The sequence below is a fragment of the Mizuhopecten yessoensis genome, unplaced genomic scaffold (assembly GCF_002113885.1).
Source record: "Mizuhopecten yessoensis strain PY_sf001 unplaced genomic scaffold, ASM211388v2 scaffold6361, whole genome shotgun sequence".
In the NCBI taxonomy this organism is placed as follows: domain Eukaryota; kingdom Metazoa; phylum Mollusca; class Bivalvia; order Pectinida; family Pectinidae; genus Mizuhopecten; species Mizuhopecten yessoensis.
In genome coordinates this window covers 340,248-356,805 of record NW_018406511.1, presented here as the reverse complement: position 1 = coordinate 356,805, position 16,558 = coordinate 340,248, and the positions used below count along the sequence as shown (strand labels likewise).

The following is a 16,558-nucleotide window of genomic DNA, read 5'->3' as shown; positions in this document are numbered from 1 at the left end:
AAATGGTAATTGTAATCCTATTTATTAATAATGCATGTATCTGTAAAGGAAAGTCAGACCAATATTCATACCTCTCCACGGAATGCTGAAATCATTATCTTTTACTTCATATGATGTAATGTAAACCAATACTTAGTGCGCATGTTGTTATACCAGCCGGAATAATTGTATATTGCAGAAACTTATATGTGGAAGTAAGTGAATACTTTTACCTTTATTATATGACAACGAAGTAGAATATGTATACGATCTATTATTGTACACAATGATAGAAAACGTTCTTTGTTTTCTGCAATTTGGAAGTCCAAGTGTTACACGCTCAGTACCATATCGAAAGCGGGAATCTTGGATTTCGAAGATATCTTTTCAAAAGAGTTGCGATATTGTTTACGATACTCGTTTTGAGTTAAACTTGCACTTAACCAGTGAGTCATTTGCCTTATTTCGTACTGGTATTCGTCTTCCAATCACAGGCAGATACTGCCGGTACCGCTACTAATTCTAATGTATACATGTAGGCTTATTCATCTGGTGGTAGGGCAGGGGATAAAGGCAATTGTTGACAACGTAATAGACACTTATGTTACACAAATAAAAAATGTAAAACACCATGCATAGCAAAACATACCCAATAAGCCTTGCATAACGTTATTCACCAAAGTTTGGTTTGTTTGTGCTTTGCGTCCTATTAACAGCTATGGTCATTTAAGGACGTGCCAGGTTTTGGTCAGGTGGCGGAAAGACGGTGTTCCCAGAGAAAAACCACCGACCAACGGCCAGTACCTAGCGACTGCCCAACGTAGACCTCGAACCCGCGACCCAGTGGTGGAGGGTTAGTGGTAGCAGAATGTCAGACGCCTTAACCACTTGGCCCACCGCGGCCCCTATCCACCAAAGACAGAGAGAAATGAAATTCCGCTATTGGCACCTGTGCAGCGTCAAAATGCACCAAGATGATGCTGAATCAGTTGAATGAGTTATTTTCAACAACATTTACTCACATCTAATGAAGAATTTGTAAGACATTCTTGTAAGTAATCAATGGTTTTATTCAGTTAACATAACCAGTAAAACAAAACAAAGAACCCAATATTTTAGTCGATATTAATTGACAATTAAATACAGTACAGTGTTTTGTTGACGTCTCCAAGTTCAATAAATCATTACCTTTCTTGCCAAGTATTGATTCAAGTATTAGTTCTCGCCGAGGTTACGACGGTACATCTTGTTAAACTAGGTCGCTAATTAGTAAACGTTTTGAAGCAACTTAGAGCATCACAACTCCTCTTAAGCCGGAAGATTTTTAACAGAACTCTGCGTTCGCTAGCGCAGTGCGCGTACAAATGTACGTGTTACAGCGAAAATTGGCGTAGAGTACACCCATTGATTCGATTCCATAATACTCCTTTCGGATATGCGAATACGAACCCGCCCCCAGCTACGTTACTCACTATGCACTGGAAATTGTTTCTAGTATTTTATCAATCATTTGTGAAAAGTAAAAGAGACATACCTTATGGAACATTTATGAGAAAAAAGATGATAAAGATAAGAAAAAAATGCAAAATCTTCCGAATGGGATTCGAGTCCTGAATCTCTGACAATAAAACTATACCCTGGCTCAGTCGCGCTACAAGTAAAATCAAAAACGAAATTCAGGAGAGGTAACTGTGTGTATATTCAATGACATACAATGTATCTATTGGTATGTCTGTAGTTTTCTTTTTATTTGAAGAATATTTATTTACTTGTATACTGGAATTATGCACAAGTTTAAAACAACAACGAGTCCTGGCACCCGCCTTGTCCACTGGCCATATCCAATGTCCTATCTCCAATGAATACAAGTACAAATAGACCACTAACAGCACGGTTTAAAAAAAGTCTGTAATATACTGACACGTTGGCTCCGATTTTTTTTACAGAAAGTCCAAGAGGAATCAATGAATCAAACAAAATTCCCACCGATCTGAACTACGTCTATATCCCTGCTCTATCACTTAACAACGATACAGAAAGTAGAGCTCACAATAGAAAAGTGAACTGTGTGAAAAGCAGGAAACAGTACTCGCAGTATAAACTGTGGCGTCGTGATTTTGTTCTTGTTCCTATATTCCGTGGACGGGTATTTCAGAGAACGGGGAAAACATGTCATCTTATATATATGAGCTTCAAGATAAGGTTCTCAGCTTTCCATCGGTAAACGACATGTGCGTCTTCGATACCGATGTCGTTTTTTTACAGTGATTGAAATTTGAACATAAATCGCCTCACAGAACAGTTTCCCTGTCGGCTCATGCCACAAGAATCGATGACGTTATGGACAACGCCGAGCGTGACGTCAACATTCTTTAAAATTCAATCGGCCCAGATCGGCATTGTGGCAGTCAATGTAAAAATCACATCGGCCCAAATCGGCCCTCTGACAGTCTAAGGGTTCACGCCCAGCAATTTAGGAGTGGGACGACTGGTTCGCCCGTTGTCAGTATAATGCGACCGGGTGGGGTGTCCTGCTTGGTGTCTTCGGCAGTATGCTTCAATGAGGTACCACTATAAAGTCGACACCAGTTCCGCGCTATCACAAGGAGACAAACACGAACATATTGAAGTCTTCCAAAACAAACACGCATACACTTCACGCATTCATCTTGCACACAGGAGAGACCGTCCTTAAATGACCATATAGCTGTTGATAGGACGTTAAACAATACTAAACAAAACCAAATAGTACTAAGCAAACACTGGTCCTTTACCTGGACAGTGTTAGCCATGGGTTGAGATTTATCTGTCTACAACACAGACGAGTAGCAAATTCTATCAATATTAGTACAACACTTTATAAACCTATCGTATATATATATTTGTCAAATGATACTATAAGAGAATTACATATTTGCATATGTAGAGACACATTTAAACTGTCGTCATTGTTCTTGAAAATTAATCTTTTATAGTCAAATAATTAAGTCTGCAGTTCTTTTCTTTACATAGCTTGAAGGAGGTAGTACCATGTATAAGTCTGGTGCTTGATAGACAGCAGGCAAATACATTATATTGCTTCTATTTGTTCTTGCAATAATAGAAGCATCATCAGCGTGATATGGTCCCAAGCAAGTTGAACTGCCCTGAATCAGCCTCCCCAATCCCTATCTCCTTTATTGATGATACAAGTTTTGGATTTTTCATGTTTGCGAGCCTCTGGCGAGCAAATATGAAAAATCCAAAACGAGTATCATAAATCCAACATGAATGGAAAGGAATGACAGATTCTGTTTATCATATGATACAAAGAAAACTGTAAAATTGTGATCTAAAGCGATATTTTTTGCACTTGGCCGCCTCTGAAACAGTGAAAATAGCGTCCGCTTCACAATGACGTGACGTCACATTGATTGTTCCTATTCAATTGTGACGTCATTTCCTGAGTGATTTTACACACGTTACATAAACAGAATTCATGTGTTGGTTTTATGACATTGCATAACATGGTATCAATATGATAAATATGCAAGACCACACAATTGTGTTTTTCTAACGAATCAGAAAGCACGAGTTTAATGTGCGGACGAATATATATTACGAGTGCGCAATAAACTCGTGCTTTCTGATTCGTTAGAAAAAAACACAAGTGTGGGGTCTTGTTTTTATCACATACCTTCCGTATTTGGAAGAGATCGATACAAAGATTTTATAAATTTTGATATTGTTTGCAAATACCGGGAACTTGTCAGTTCGCCATGACAAGGGATCTCCCATACCAAGTAGTTCAGACTAGTAGGTAATACAGAACGTTGTATTTTATGGTCTGCTATAACAAGATTCAACAGATATGTGAGGTTAAATTGTCCCTTTGACATAAATATATCAATACACATAGAAGTACAATACCATGTAAAATTGAAACCAGATACACAATAGATAGTAATCTGACTAGTTTAACTCTCCGTACCCGCAACACTGGCTGATGGTGATTACAATTACGAATCCTGACTAAGACCTCTCTTTGATTTCCAAGTTGACTGCATGCGAGAAGCATGGGTTATATAGTTTTTGTTTCTATGAAATAGTTTCAAAAAGGCTTCTTGAAATCTAGACCAATATCTGCACGTCTTCAGCGACTGACGCGAGCATGTGTATGCCTCTCAGTCAGCAGCCCGATCGTAAGGAATGCTATAATACATGTGGCTCCAACTGTTTACTATTCATACGTATCCAATAATCGAAATACTACAGACGTACAATTATAGTAGGGACAGCTTACCTTGATATGTGAAAATTCTTTCCAAATCCAATTAAAATCCCATGATCACCAGCGTCCCATTCTTCCTAGTAACAGCATCTTTTGGGCGGAAAGATGCTTAAACCATGTTTCCCTACACACAATACTATAGGGTTTGTGCTACTCTCGCGGAATAAACAGATAGGGAGCAGAGACTGAGACGGTGTTACGCGATTTCGAACGGAACACGTGTGCTACGTTAGTCTCGGCTGTGTCACGTTTCATCTATTAACCCAATCCAGTGCATATATTGATGTGTCGTAAACGAGCGCTTGTTGTAAAAACAGTAGAACCAGTAAAGCCACACTAGTCAGGACAATACTACTGCTGGGTATGGTAGGCGATATACCTCAGTCCTACATACCAGTCAGGACACTACTGGTGGTTGGTATGGTTATTGAAAGTGTTCAGCGTAGGGCGGCATTAATATGCACAGGCGGTTATAAGGTTACCAAATATACTAAACTGCTGGGTGAATTGGGATGGGAAAAACTAAGTGAGAGACGAAAACATTGCAGACTTAAAATGTTATTTAAAATTAAGCACGATCTATGTCCGCCATACTTGAAAACTATTTGTCCAATCAGAGTCATCGAACACAAAACTACAACTTTAGAAATTCTAATACTATTCTTCCTATCCTGTCAAGAAAATCTTTCTATCACCAATCCTTCTTTCCAAAATCAATACGAGACTGGAACAACCTACCTGAAGCATTGAGAAATAGCTCTTCACTAACGTCTTTCTCTCTAGCACTGTCAAATCTATCCACTCCACAAACAAACTCTTTATATGCATATGGACATGGGAAAGGAAAAATCAATTACTCTAGAATAAGAATGGGACTAAGTGCTTTAAACAAACATAGATACTCTTAAAATTTAACTAATAACAAATTCTGTGACTTCTGCGCGAACTCCTCCGAAGATGAAATTCATTTCTTTTTACTTTGTCCAAAATATAACCGAATCCGTTCCAATATGCTCCGTGCTCCGTATGTCTACAATCACTAGGACTGATTCAGTACATTCTACCAGTATGTCTACAGTCACTAGGACTGATTCAGTACAGTCTACCAGTATGTCTACAATCACTAGGACTGATTCGGTACAGTCGTCCAGTATGTCTACAATCACTAGGACTGATTCGGTACAGTCTACCAGTATGTCTACAATCATTAGGACTGATTCGGTACAGTCTACCGGTATGTCTACAATCACTAGGACTGATTCAGTACAGTCGTCCAGTATGTCTACAATCACTAGGACTGATTCAGTACAGTCTACCAGTATGTCTACAATCACTAGGACTGATTCAGTGCAGTCTACCAGTATGTCTACAGTCACTAGGACTGATTCGGTACAGTCTCCCGGTATGTCTACAATCCCTAGGACTGATTCAGTACAGTCGTCCAGTAGGTCTACAATCACTAGGCCTGATTCGGTACAGTCTCCCGGTATGTCTACAATCACGGGGACTGATTCGGTACAGTCTCCCGGTATGTCTACAATCACTAGGACTGATTCGGTACAGTCTACCAGTACTGCGATGTGGTACTATTTAAAAGTACAATTATATGTGATATCTGTACACGAAATCAACACTCGCTTCCAGTATCTAGATTTAGTACTATCTGCACAAATACAATTATATTTATCTACATTTGTACAAGTGCTTTGATTAAGAACTTTATACTGTAATTTGCCTTTAGTTATAAACACTAGTATATAAATTTAGCTATCTTATTGCACTGGAATTACGTACTATCTACCAGTACCGGGTTTAAGTATTGTACTGGCACTATAAACTACATTTAATAATTAACTGAAGATATTGCTGATACACCTGTTCACACTCAACGACACCAGGGTTATGTGTGTCCCCTACTTAACAACACATTCAAATAATTTAAAACTGTCATAACTGTATCGTGTTATATCTTGTATCATGAATACACGGTTTTAATAAGAACGAGAGTTATTCCATATGTTAGTTCGCATATAATCTACTAAGGTTTTACTAATAAAATAGGCTAACATGTAACATGATCAATCATTTAATTTCTTCCTAACCTTTGAACTTTGAATGCACTGGCCCCAGATATGTCCTTTTCACACATACTGAAATATAGGGTAATTAAGCCTTCCACTTGCAGTTATATAATTCATAATGCTATTCAACTTATTCTCATAAATTTGTTTTCCATTCAGATATTTATAAATGTAAAAAATTACACGGATTGGATTCGTTTTAATTTATTTACATACATAAATTCTCCCAAATTCTAGGGTCACGTTAACATACAAATAATACATAACAGAAATGTCAGCAACCTTTACATGACTGCAAATGTACAACAGCCGCATGTCATATCACAGAACTTAGGTATTAGGTGAATTCTATAAGCCTGTAATATGTGTACAAAACGTAAGATAGTAGGTGAATTCTTTAAAGCATGTCATATCACAGAAAGTAAGATATTAGACTAATTCTTTAAGGCATATCATATAACAAACAGAAAGTACAATATTGGATCAACATTCTTTAAAGCATTTCATATTACAGACCGTAAGTTATAAGGTGAATTCTGTAAGCACGTCATATTACAGAACGTAAGATATTATGTGAATTCTTTAAGGCATGTCATATTACAGAACGTAAGTTATTAGGTGAATTCTTTAAGACATGCCATATTACAGACCGTAAGTTATTAGGTGAATTCTTTAAGACATGTCATATTACAGAACGTAAGTTATTAGGTGAATTCTTTAAGGCATGTCATATTACAGAACGTAAGATATTATGTGAATTCTTTAAGCATGTCATATTACAGAACGTAAGATATTATGTGAATTCTTTAAGCACGTCATATTACAGAACGTAAGATATTATGTGAATTCTGTAAGCATGTCATATTACAGGACGTCAGATATTATGTGAATTCTTTAAGCATGTCATATTACAGAACGTAAGATATTATGTGAATTCTTTAAGCATGTCATATTACAGAACGTAAGATATTATGTGAATTCTTTAAGCATGTCATATTACAGGACGTTAGATATTTGGTTAATTCTTTAAGACATGTCATATTACAGAAAGCAAGATATTGGATCAATGACAAAACAGAAAGGATGATACGATTTTACTTATGTGGTGATGCATGTTACAGATCAGAACATTTTCTGTAAAAACTTGAGGCAAAAAATAATTGAAGGAACAAAATATAGAATTGAAATATAACGACATGATCAGAGCCAGACGCCTGCTGCGGAGAAAGATCAGCTGTAATCGAGGTAAGTCAGCACAACCACTTCGAGATACACTGATTAATGGATTTTGCCGAAAGATGTATGCATGGCTAACAATGGACTGGGGTATTTAATTATGACTATATAATTGGATAACCTTTTAGCATCTTTATGTACGGGCTACTTACGATTACTTTTAATGAGTCATTAATTTATAGTTATAATGGACATTTATATGGCTGATTTGTCATCACTCTGTCCAGGGCTTTTAATATTTGAGGATACATGTATATATTCTTCTTCGAGCATTTTGTACCATGGCTTTTCACCCAGAGCTATGTTTGACTATATGTATTGTGCTTCATTAACGGACAAATGCAATCCTATTTAGTTTTGTGCTGTCTAAAATGGATCACTTGCCATGACTGGCATAGGAAATGACTATATCCAAAGGTTTAATAAATACAAAAAGCAAATTCAAGTTGATACGAAAAGACTGAAATTAAGGTATTTAGACGTCAAAAATAATGACGTCATAAACAAAGTACACATAATGCGGACGTCTAGAAATTGCGACGTCTTAAAAAGATTACATGAATGTACTTGCATTAAATGCGTCAATGAAATATATGGAAAAAGAAACGGAGCATATTAAAAATGTTCAAATGAATACATTGTTCAATAGTAAAACATAGTATAGACAGCAATCCATTAAACAAAGTATAGATAGCAATGCATTAAACATAGTATAGACAGTAATCCATTAAACAAAGTATAGATGGCAATACATTAAACATAGTATAGACAGTAATCCGTTAAACAAAGTATAGATAGCAATCCATTAAACATAGTAAAGACAGCAATCCATTAAACCTAGTATAGACAGCAATACATTAAACATATTACTAGGGGATATTTTATGTGGTTTTTTTTTCCAATTCTTTAACATATTGCTAGGAAGAGTATGTATGTAGTAAATACCTGTCTGTTCCTAGGAGTGTTCCCGCTAACATCACTATCCCTTTCCTACATACAAACACCAACAGTTAATTTCAGTAGAAATAATTTCACTCTGAATAATCCGAACACATTCACGGAGTGAGAGATCCTACAGAATACGAACAAGTCTCTTTGGATATCAGTCTAGATGTGTTTTGCGGCGAAAATATCCTATCCTTCCTGTCCAAATGCCTTTTGTTAAAAACAATCCTTCGTTATTAGTGAGTTGATCTTTGCAATGTTGTCTTTCGTACTTCAGTAGATTTTACTATTTATATAATTAAACCATTAAATTTGTGTTGATCATCTGTAGAAATCTTGTCGATGTCGCTGTAAAGTTTAGTAGACTTTAGCCTGTACGAAACGTGTAATAATGGCTTCAGATACGAAATGGATAGTCAGGAGTTTTATATCTATCTTAATGTTTTGAATCTGTGGTACATCTCATTGTATTTCTGCCCAGTTAAAGATATTCAGATCTTACGAAAATCAAGACATAACACATTAAGGGCGGTTTTGATAAGCAAACTAGACATTCAGTTAGGCCTTGGTTTGTACGGGGTCAAGGTAAAGTGCCAGTATGTACGTAAGTATAGTAGGTATTACGGACGTAAAGAGACATTCCTCAGTTTAAATTACCTGGCAACTACGTAAGTGTAACGGGACCCCCACATCGTCCCTGTCACATAGTTTTACCTTTGGTTAACCAGAAAAGGGGAAATTGTAATTCTAAATATAGACTTGGAAGAATAAATGTGGCACTATTTTAAGGGAAAAGCCAGCCTATTATTTACTCTTACGTTCATTCAGATACAATTTTTTATAACCTCACTGTGGCTGGTATGGATTATAAATGGTAAGTTATTTAAATTGTAAGTGTGCTTAAATACAAACAAAACCCGAACATTTCGTCAACGTTTCAAAAACTAACCTTTTGTTTTCAATGTCAGCTTAATTAGTTAATGTTCTTCCAAATTTTTAACATCAAGATGTGTAAAAAGATAGAAAATCTGCACTATCAAATATCATGCTTTAATGTAAAGAGTATTTTGAATATGTCACCTTATGGGCATTAATTTCCTGTCAGTTAAATGTGATGTTCGCAAATGGAGAGAACTTTAGACGTGAAAAGGTATGGGGTCACCTGTCCGACCACAACAAGAATAATATTTAAAAAAATAATTCCTAATCTGCATTATACCCCACTAACCAGAGACTTCAGTTTCGGGGTTGCAAATTAAACTGCAAACGCATGGGTATCGATGCTTAAAACTAAGAGACGTACATGCCTTAATTCAGATTTGTTAGCATAAAACAATATAACAACAAAAAACATAAGTACAAGTTTCCCAAAGCGCGGCTAAGACGAAAACATGTTCGCTCATTTGGCGAATAGGTCATTACGTTTTAAACACGTTTAGAATCTCCCATGCGGTTTCGCACTATACAAACAAAATGAAACGTTTGCGGATATGGTAAATATTGGAGCATCTTATTTGACTTAAATGATAACCTACGGCCATGGCATTGCAGCTATAACGTACAAACTTAACTGTACATTTATGAATATTTCTCAAAAACAAGTTTACTTTAAAACTACACAATAGTTTCTCGCACTGTATAATATTGAGTGCGCTCTAGTAAACCAACGTCCTTTGATATTGCATTACTTGAGCGATGAAATTGGTTTACATCTTACAACTCCTATTCTCTGTGTGGTTGCTGTGTGAATTTTACGACGTTCACTTTTGTATATGAGCATTTAATCTTTGATTTTGATCACAAAGAAAACAGCACTGCCCTTGAGCAAACAGGTATCTCAGATAAGATTTAAAGTCCACACTAGGCTATATTCATGTGATTTAAACATATTTTATTGTCGAAACAGACAAATGGATGAGAGACAAGTTCTTACAACCTACAAGCTCTTCTCCACGAATACAGCATATGAATTACATTTACATCACGTGACGTACTATGTACACAGAGATAAATTTACAAAATAATAATATCGTAGTTGTATTTTGGGTCTAAATCAACTTTATCACAAAAAGTAAAGGGTGAATGGAAGAGAAAGTAGATGAAAGACGGGAAAGGAAGTGGGGAGTGAGTAGATTCGGGGCCGAATATAAAAGGTTCGTTCAGGTAGTATCAACATATGGAGTTTTACGCTATGACGCAAATGCTAATTTTAAGTCACATTTCCAGATGATTTGAATACTCTCAACTGTGCTCTTTTGTCCACTTGCGGCAAAGTAACAATACCTCAACGTCTAATCATGCATGAATATTTATAGAAACACACCTGAAGTAAAGTCTGAAGAATAGTTGTAGAATATAGATTTTGTTAAATCTGACACTAAATCCATAGGTTTTACGGGGGTCAGACAGATTTTGACCTTATTTCCTAACGCGACATATATCTGTTAAGTCACAAAGTTCATCAAAAAAACAAAAGAAAAAAGGTTAATGGTTCATATAGAACCGTAGACACAGACATAGTCAGTAAGACTGTAAACAACATATAGAACCGTAGACACAGACATAGCCAGTACGACTGTTACTGTATTATTCCCAGCCATAGGGACACCATATAGAACCGTAGACACAGACATAGCCAGTACGTAGGAACACATCTTCTATATAGACATGTGGCATATTGTTATATTACATACTAGCTTATATACCTTCAGCTGGTCTTTGTGTGCTTTTTTTATATTTCATGCAAAACCTTACTCATAGTTAATACGTATTATTATTCAATTAAATCTGCTCAAAATGAATCCAACAGCACAGCAAATCGGCGCAACAATGACGTCACGTAACCATAGTGTAAAATGGTGAAATGCATGGCTGCATATTGATCATAATGTTAAGCAGGTGTGATAAAACATAGGTCAGACTAAGGTCAGAGTTACCCACTTACATCACTGCATTAGCAGTTCAGATACCAAAAGTAGTCCAATGCTGGAGAGTGATATGCAAAACAAATATGGCGCAACTCTTCAACACGGTTTAAGGACACCGTATTCTAATATGTCCATTGTTTACACCATTATAAAAAGTGTATATATTACATGTTTGACATTTAAACAATTACGCACGAGGACACGTGTACACAACGATGTTCGGCATGTGTATCGACAAATACATATTAGTAACATACCATCAATTATTTACATTATATTGTAAATATAAAACGTTTGTTTATTGAGTATGTAGGCTAACTTTGTAAAGATCGTAAAAATATCCAACGACACTAATAATTACAGTTATCCATGTCAACACTGTTGAACATAGTGAAAGGAGTATTTGAACAAAACTAATTGTGTACAACAGTGGTTTAATTAATCATTGTCAAGCAACACTGCATTAATATTAGTGATATAACAATAGAAAGAACAATACCAGACTTAAACACTCAACAAACCCAGTAGATTGGAGAAGAACGCTTACATTAAAAAGAACAAAATCGCCAAAATAGTAAGCTTCAACGTCAGGATAAACAAGTATCCGACTCAATACAAGATCCCTTCCTCTCACTGCTGTGTTTACACTGTTTTACAATAAACATCTGTATTTTACTCTCCTTCTCTGATTGACTCTGTTAATATGTAGCTAGGCCAAACTACACAAATCTATCGCGGAAGAATACCGCTTCGAGATAGACAGACTATCTTATATTTCATTGTTCTACGGTAATACACTTTTAAATTAATAGCCCGTGCTGTCATTGTTACATGTCATATATATTTATATTTATAAACATATAACATTTGCTAAGTCATGTGTTAACTTAACTCTTTTGTATGTAAACAATAACTTGACGGACTGAACGTTTTAGTAAAAAGTATAGAAACATAAACTTATTATCGAATAATGAAAAAGCATGAAAGCATATATACTTGAATGGGAATGTACACAGTACTTACTACTGGAACCGCTGCCGCTGTCGCTCCAGGAAGTGCATATGTCTCGAATGTATGGTGCACACGTTTCACAACACTTGCAGACGACACTAACATTAATCTGTCGTCCTCCGGGACTCAGTGGAGGCCGGGTGTAATTGTCTGTAAGATGATTAAAGCGGGGACCTATGTACGTACGTACTTCGTGTGTCCAGTCACACCTGAACACGTTCTGACTCCGAGTGTTTATTGTGATAGATTTTAGCTTACTTGTCAACAAAACTGTATAGTAATATTTAACCTGAGCTAAGGATGGCGGTCCTTGGTTTACTCTTGTTGGGATTACATGAGTGTGGTACTGTAAGTTGTTTAACACCATCTAATGTATTTAAAGGCGATTGAAACTCTAGAAATGGTTCAAAGTGTTATAGACTTAAAAGTAGGTTAACATATACTTGCATTATAATGTATTCCGTCTTTTCGTATTGCAGAGTTATCTGCTCTTGTGAGCAGGTATTAATTGGTACGTCATTGGTTAGTGAGAGTAACGTCATCAATTTTAAAGAAAACGACGTAACAATCAATACCTGCTCACAAGAGCAGATAACTCTGCAATACGAAAAGACGGAATACTGAAGGATTTATATCTGTTTTGGTCGACATATTCATAACTTTAGGCCAAAACATGTCCTGTTATACAACATTACATTGCAAACTGTTGTAGCTGTCACCACATCTTTATTCTATAAATAACTTTCCACACGTTCTGAATTGACGTATAACAGAAAACAAAATATTGTATAATTTGCCACTCTACTGCATGGTATTTTCATAATACTTGACATTTTAAAACTGTCACAGCAAACTCAGTTATAAAGCTGATGTCGAACAGGTGAACTTTAGCATAGCATAGAGTTCAATAATGGAATATTTAATGGCTGCCATTGTCGTCATTTTCATTGTACTGTAAACAGTTCCTCAAATAAATTGTATCTAGTTTTTGACACTTTTTTTCCGATTTATGCTTTCATTGAGTTTCAAAACTTGTGAAATCAAATTTTAAAAAATGTTAACACACTAGATTAAAACAAGATTTGTTCGTGATTTAAACCCCAATGTGAACTGAAGGTTTGTGGCTATCTTGTTTTTTTCGCAAAGCGCAAAACATAAAATGAATAAAATTATTTAAGTTATATACGTCGTTGTACGAGAGAACAAGTGACGATAAAATAGTATCGGGTTGGGTTATTTAGTATTCAAATATGCCTAAAATGAATGCTGACTGTTTCGTTCAATGGGTATGGATGCATTTAAAGATACGAAATAGTACAGTGTCTGTGAGCTAAACATCCTGTCCAGGTGTCGGTACAAATTAATCATTGCCTAGGAACTTCCTACAGTGTATAATAACTCAAATAACAACCCAATATTATATCAATGCAAGATTTTATATAAAAAAAATACCAGAGCAAATGTGTCTTTTGTAATGTATTGTAATAATTATTTTTGTTATCTTAATCTTCCACCTACAACCCATCTTAATCTACCACCTACAACCCATCTTACTCTTCCACCTACAACCCATCTTAATCTTCCACCTACAACCCATCTTACTCTTCCACCTACAACCCATCTGAAGCTTCCACCTACAAACCATCTTAAACTTCCATCTACACTACATCTTAATCTTCCACTTCTGTCATGAAACAGAGAAAGAAAAAGCAAGTGCTATTGAAGCTGCCACAGACTGGTAGAAGCAAATGTTTTGATACTGAAATTATTTATTCTGACATTATCTCATATTGCTGTGTTAAAGGCGCATTTGTTACCAAAATTGCACGTCACGATATTTTCGGAGGCCAAGCTGAAGGAGACGAATCAATAATCTTTTTGTTTCGTTTTGTTTGTTTGTTTGACATGAAGCATATCTTCGGTTGACTGTTAGTCTGGACTGCTGCCCCTCGGCTTCATCTCGAGCAACAGTTTTAACTTCTGGAACATCAAAACCAGCCACCCCAAAACTCAACAGAGCTCTGTGTTGTGTGGCTTGTAACACAGCTTTTGTAATTCATCAATTCTCCGATATTCTCACATATGATCGTGTAGAAAGATGAAAGAGTGCTACCATTAAAACATAAAACCTGAACGGTGAACACCGTGTAGTAACTCCCGGAGGGCATAGTCAATACATATAAGCTAGTCAAGTCCTGTTTAAGTCTTGTAATATTTAAATATAAGTTTTTGATGAAAAATGACGAAGTTTTACTCAATCAGGCACGCCTTCGGAGATTTAAATCTTCCTAATTTTAAATGACATATCACTCATGGTTTTTGATGTCTTGCAGGCTAGATTCAATTTGCTACTTAATATCATGTTAAGATCGACTTTTCTTTCCCTTGATAATTATTCGACCCATTTCCCAATTATAACTTTGGGCAACTAGAGTCAAGATAGACACAGTGGACAATATAGACACCGTGGACAATATAGACACCATGGACAATATAGACACCGTGGACAATATAGACACAGCGGCAATATAGACACCGTGGACCATATAGACACCGTGGACAATATATACACCGTGGACAATATAGACACCGTGAACAATATAGACACAGTGGACCATATAGACACCATGGACAATATAGAGACAGCAGACAATATAGACACTGTGGACCATATAGACACCGTAGACAATATAGACACCGTGAACAATATAGACACCGTGGACTATATGGACACCGTGGACAATATAGAAACAGCAGACAATATAGACACTGTGGACCATATAGACACCGTGGACAATATGGACCCCGTGGAAAATATAGACACCGTGGACCATATTGACACCGTGGACAATATAGACACAGCGGCAATACAGACACCGTGGACAATATAGACACAGCGGCAATACAGACACCGTGGACAATATAGACACTGTGAACAATATAGACACCGTGGACCACATGGACACCGTGGACAATATAGACACAGTTGACAATATAGACACCGTGGACCATATTGACACCGTGGACAATATAGACACTGTGGACAATATAGACACAGTGGACCATATAGACACCATGGACAATATAGAGACAGCAGACAATATAGACACCGTGGACCATATGGACACCGGGGAAAATATAGACACCGTGGACCATATTGACACCGTGGACAATATAGACACTGTGAACAATATAGACACCGTGGACCATATAGACACCGTGGCCAATATAGACACCGTGAACAATATAGACACAGTGGACCATATAGACACCGTGGACCATATAGACGCCGTGGACCATATGGACACCGTGCACAATATAGCCACCGTGGACCATATGGACACCGTGCACAATATAGCCACCGTGGACCATATGGACACCGGGGAAAATATAGACACCGTGGACCATATCGACACCGTGGACAATATAGACACAGCGGCAATACAGACACCGTGGACAATATAGACACAGTGGACCATATAGACACCGTGGACAATATATACACCGTGGACAATATAGACACCATGGACAATATAGAGACAGCAGACAATATAGACACTGTGGACCATAAAGACACCGTGGACAATATAGACACCATGGACACTATAGACACCGTGGACAATATAGAAACAGCAGACAATATAGACACTGTGGACCATATAGAAACCGTGGACAATATAGACACCGTGGGCAATATAGACACCGTGGACAATATAGACACCGTGGACAATATAGAGACAGCAGACAATATAGACACTGTGGACCATATAGACACCGTGGACAATATAGACACCGTGGACAATATAGACACTGTGGACAATATAGACACAGTGGACCATATAGACACCATGGACCATATAGACACCTTGGACAATATAGACACCGTGGACAATATAGACACCATGGAAAATATAGACACCATAGACACAATAACACACAATGACACACAATAACACACAATGACACACATTGACACACAATGACACACATTGAAACACATTGACACACATTGACACACAATGACACACATTGACACACATTGACACACAATGACACACATTGACACACATTGACACACAATGACACACATTGAAACACATTGACACACA

The 16,558-nt window shown here is 36.8% G+C and overlaps 1 protein-coding gene across 4 annotated transcripts in view; it reads right to left on the bottom strand.

Moving 5' to 3' along the window:
• Nucleotides 1-16,558, bottom strand: part of LOC110452004 (neo-calmodulin-like) — a 125,195-nt gene that overhangs the window by 48,515 nt on the left and 60,122 nt on the right. The window contains exon 1 of one of the 4 annotated variants that reach the window (XM_021500248.1): nucleotides 12,462-12,569. The exons of 2 other annotated variants lie outside the window; for them this stretch is intronic. In XM_021500248.1, the coding sequence (XP_021355923.1) occupies nucleotides 12,462-12,554 (93 nt within the window). In that variant the 5' untranslated portion in view covers nucleotides 12,555-12,569. Of the gene's footprint in view, nucleotides 1-4,261; nucleotides 4,642-12,461; nucleotides 12,570-16,558 lie in introns of those variants that run through there. One more of the 4 variants, XM_021500252.1, reaches the window with a different exon arrangement.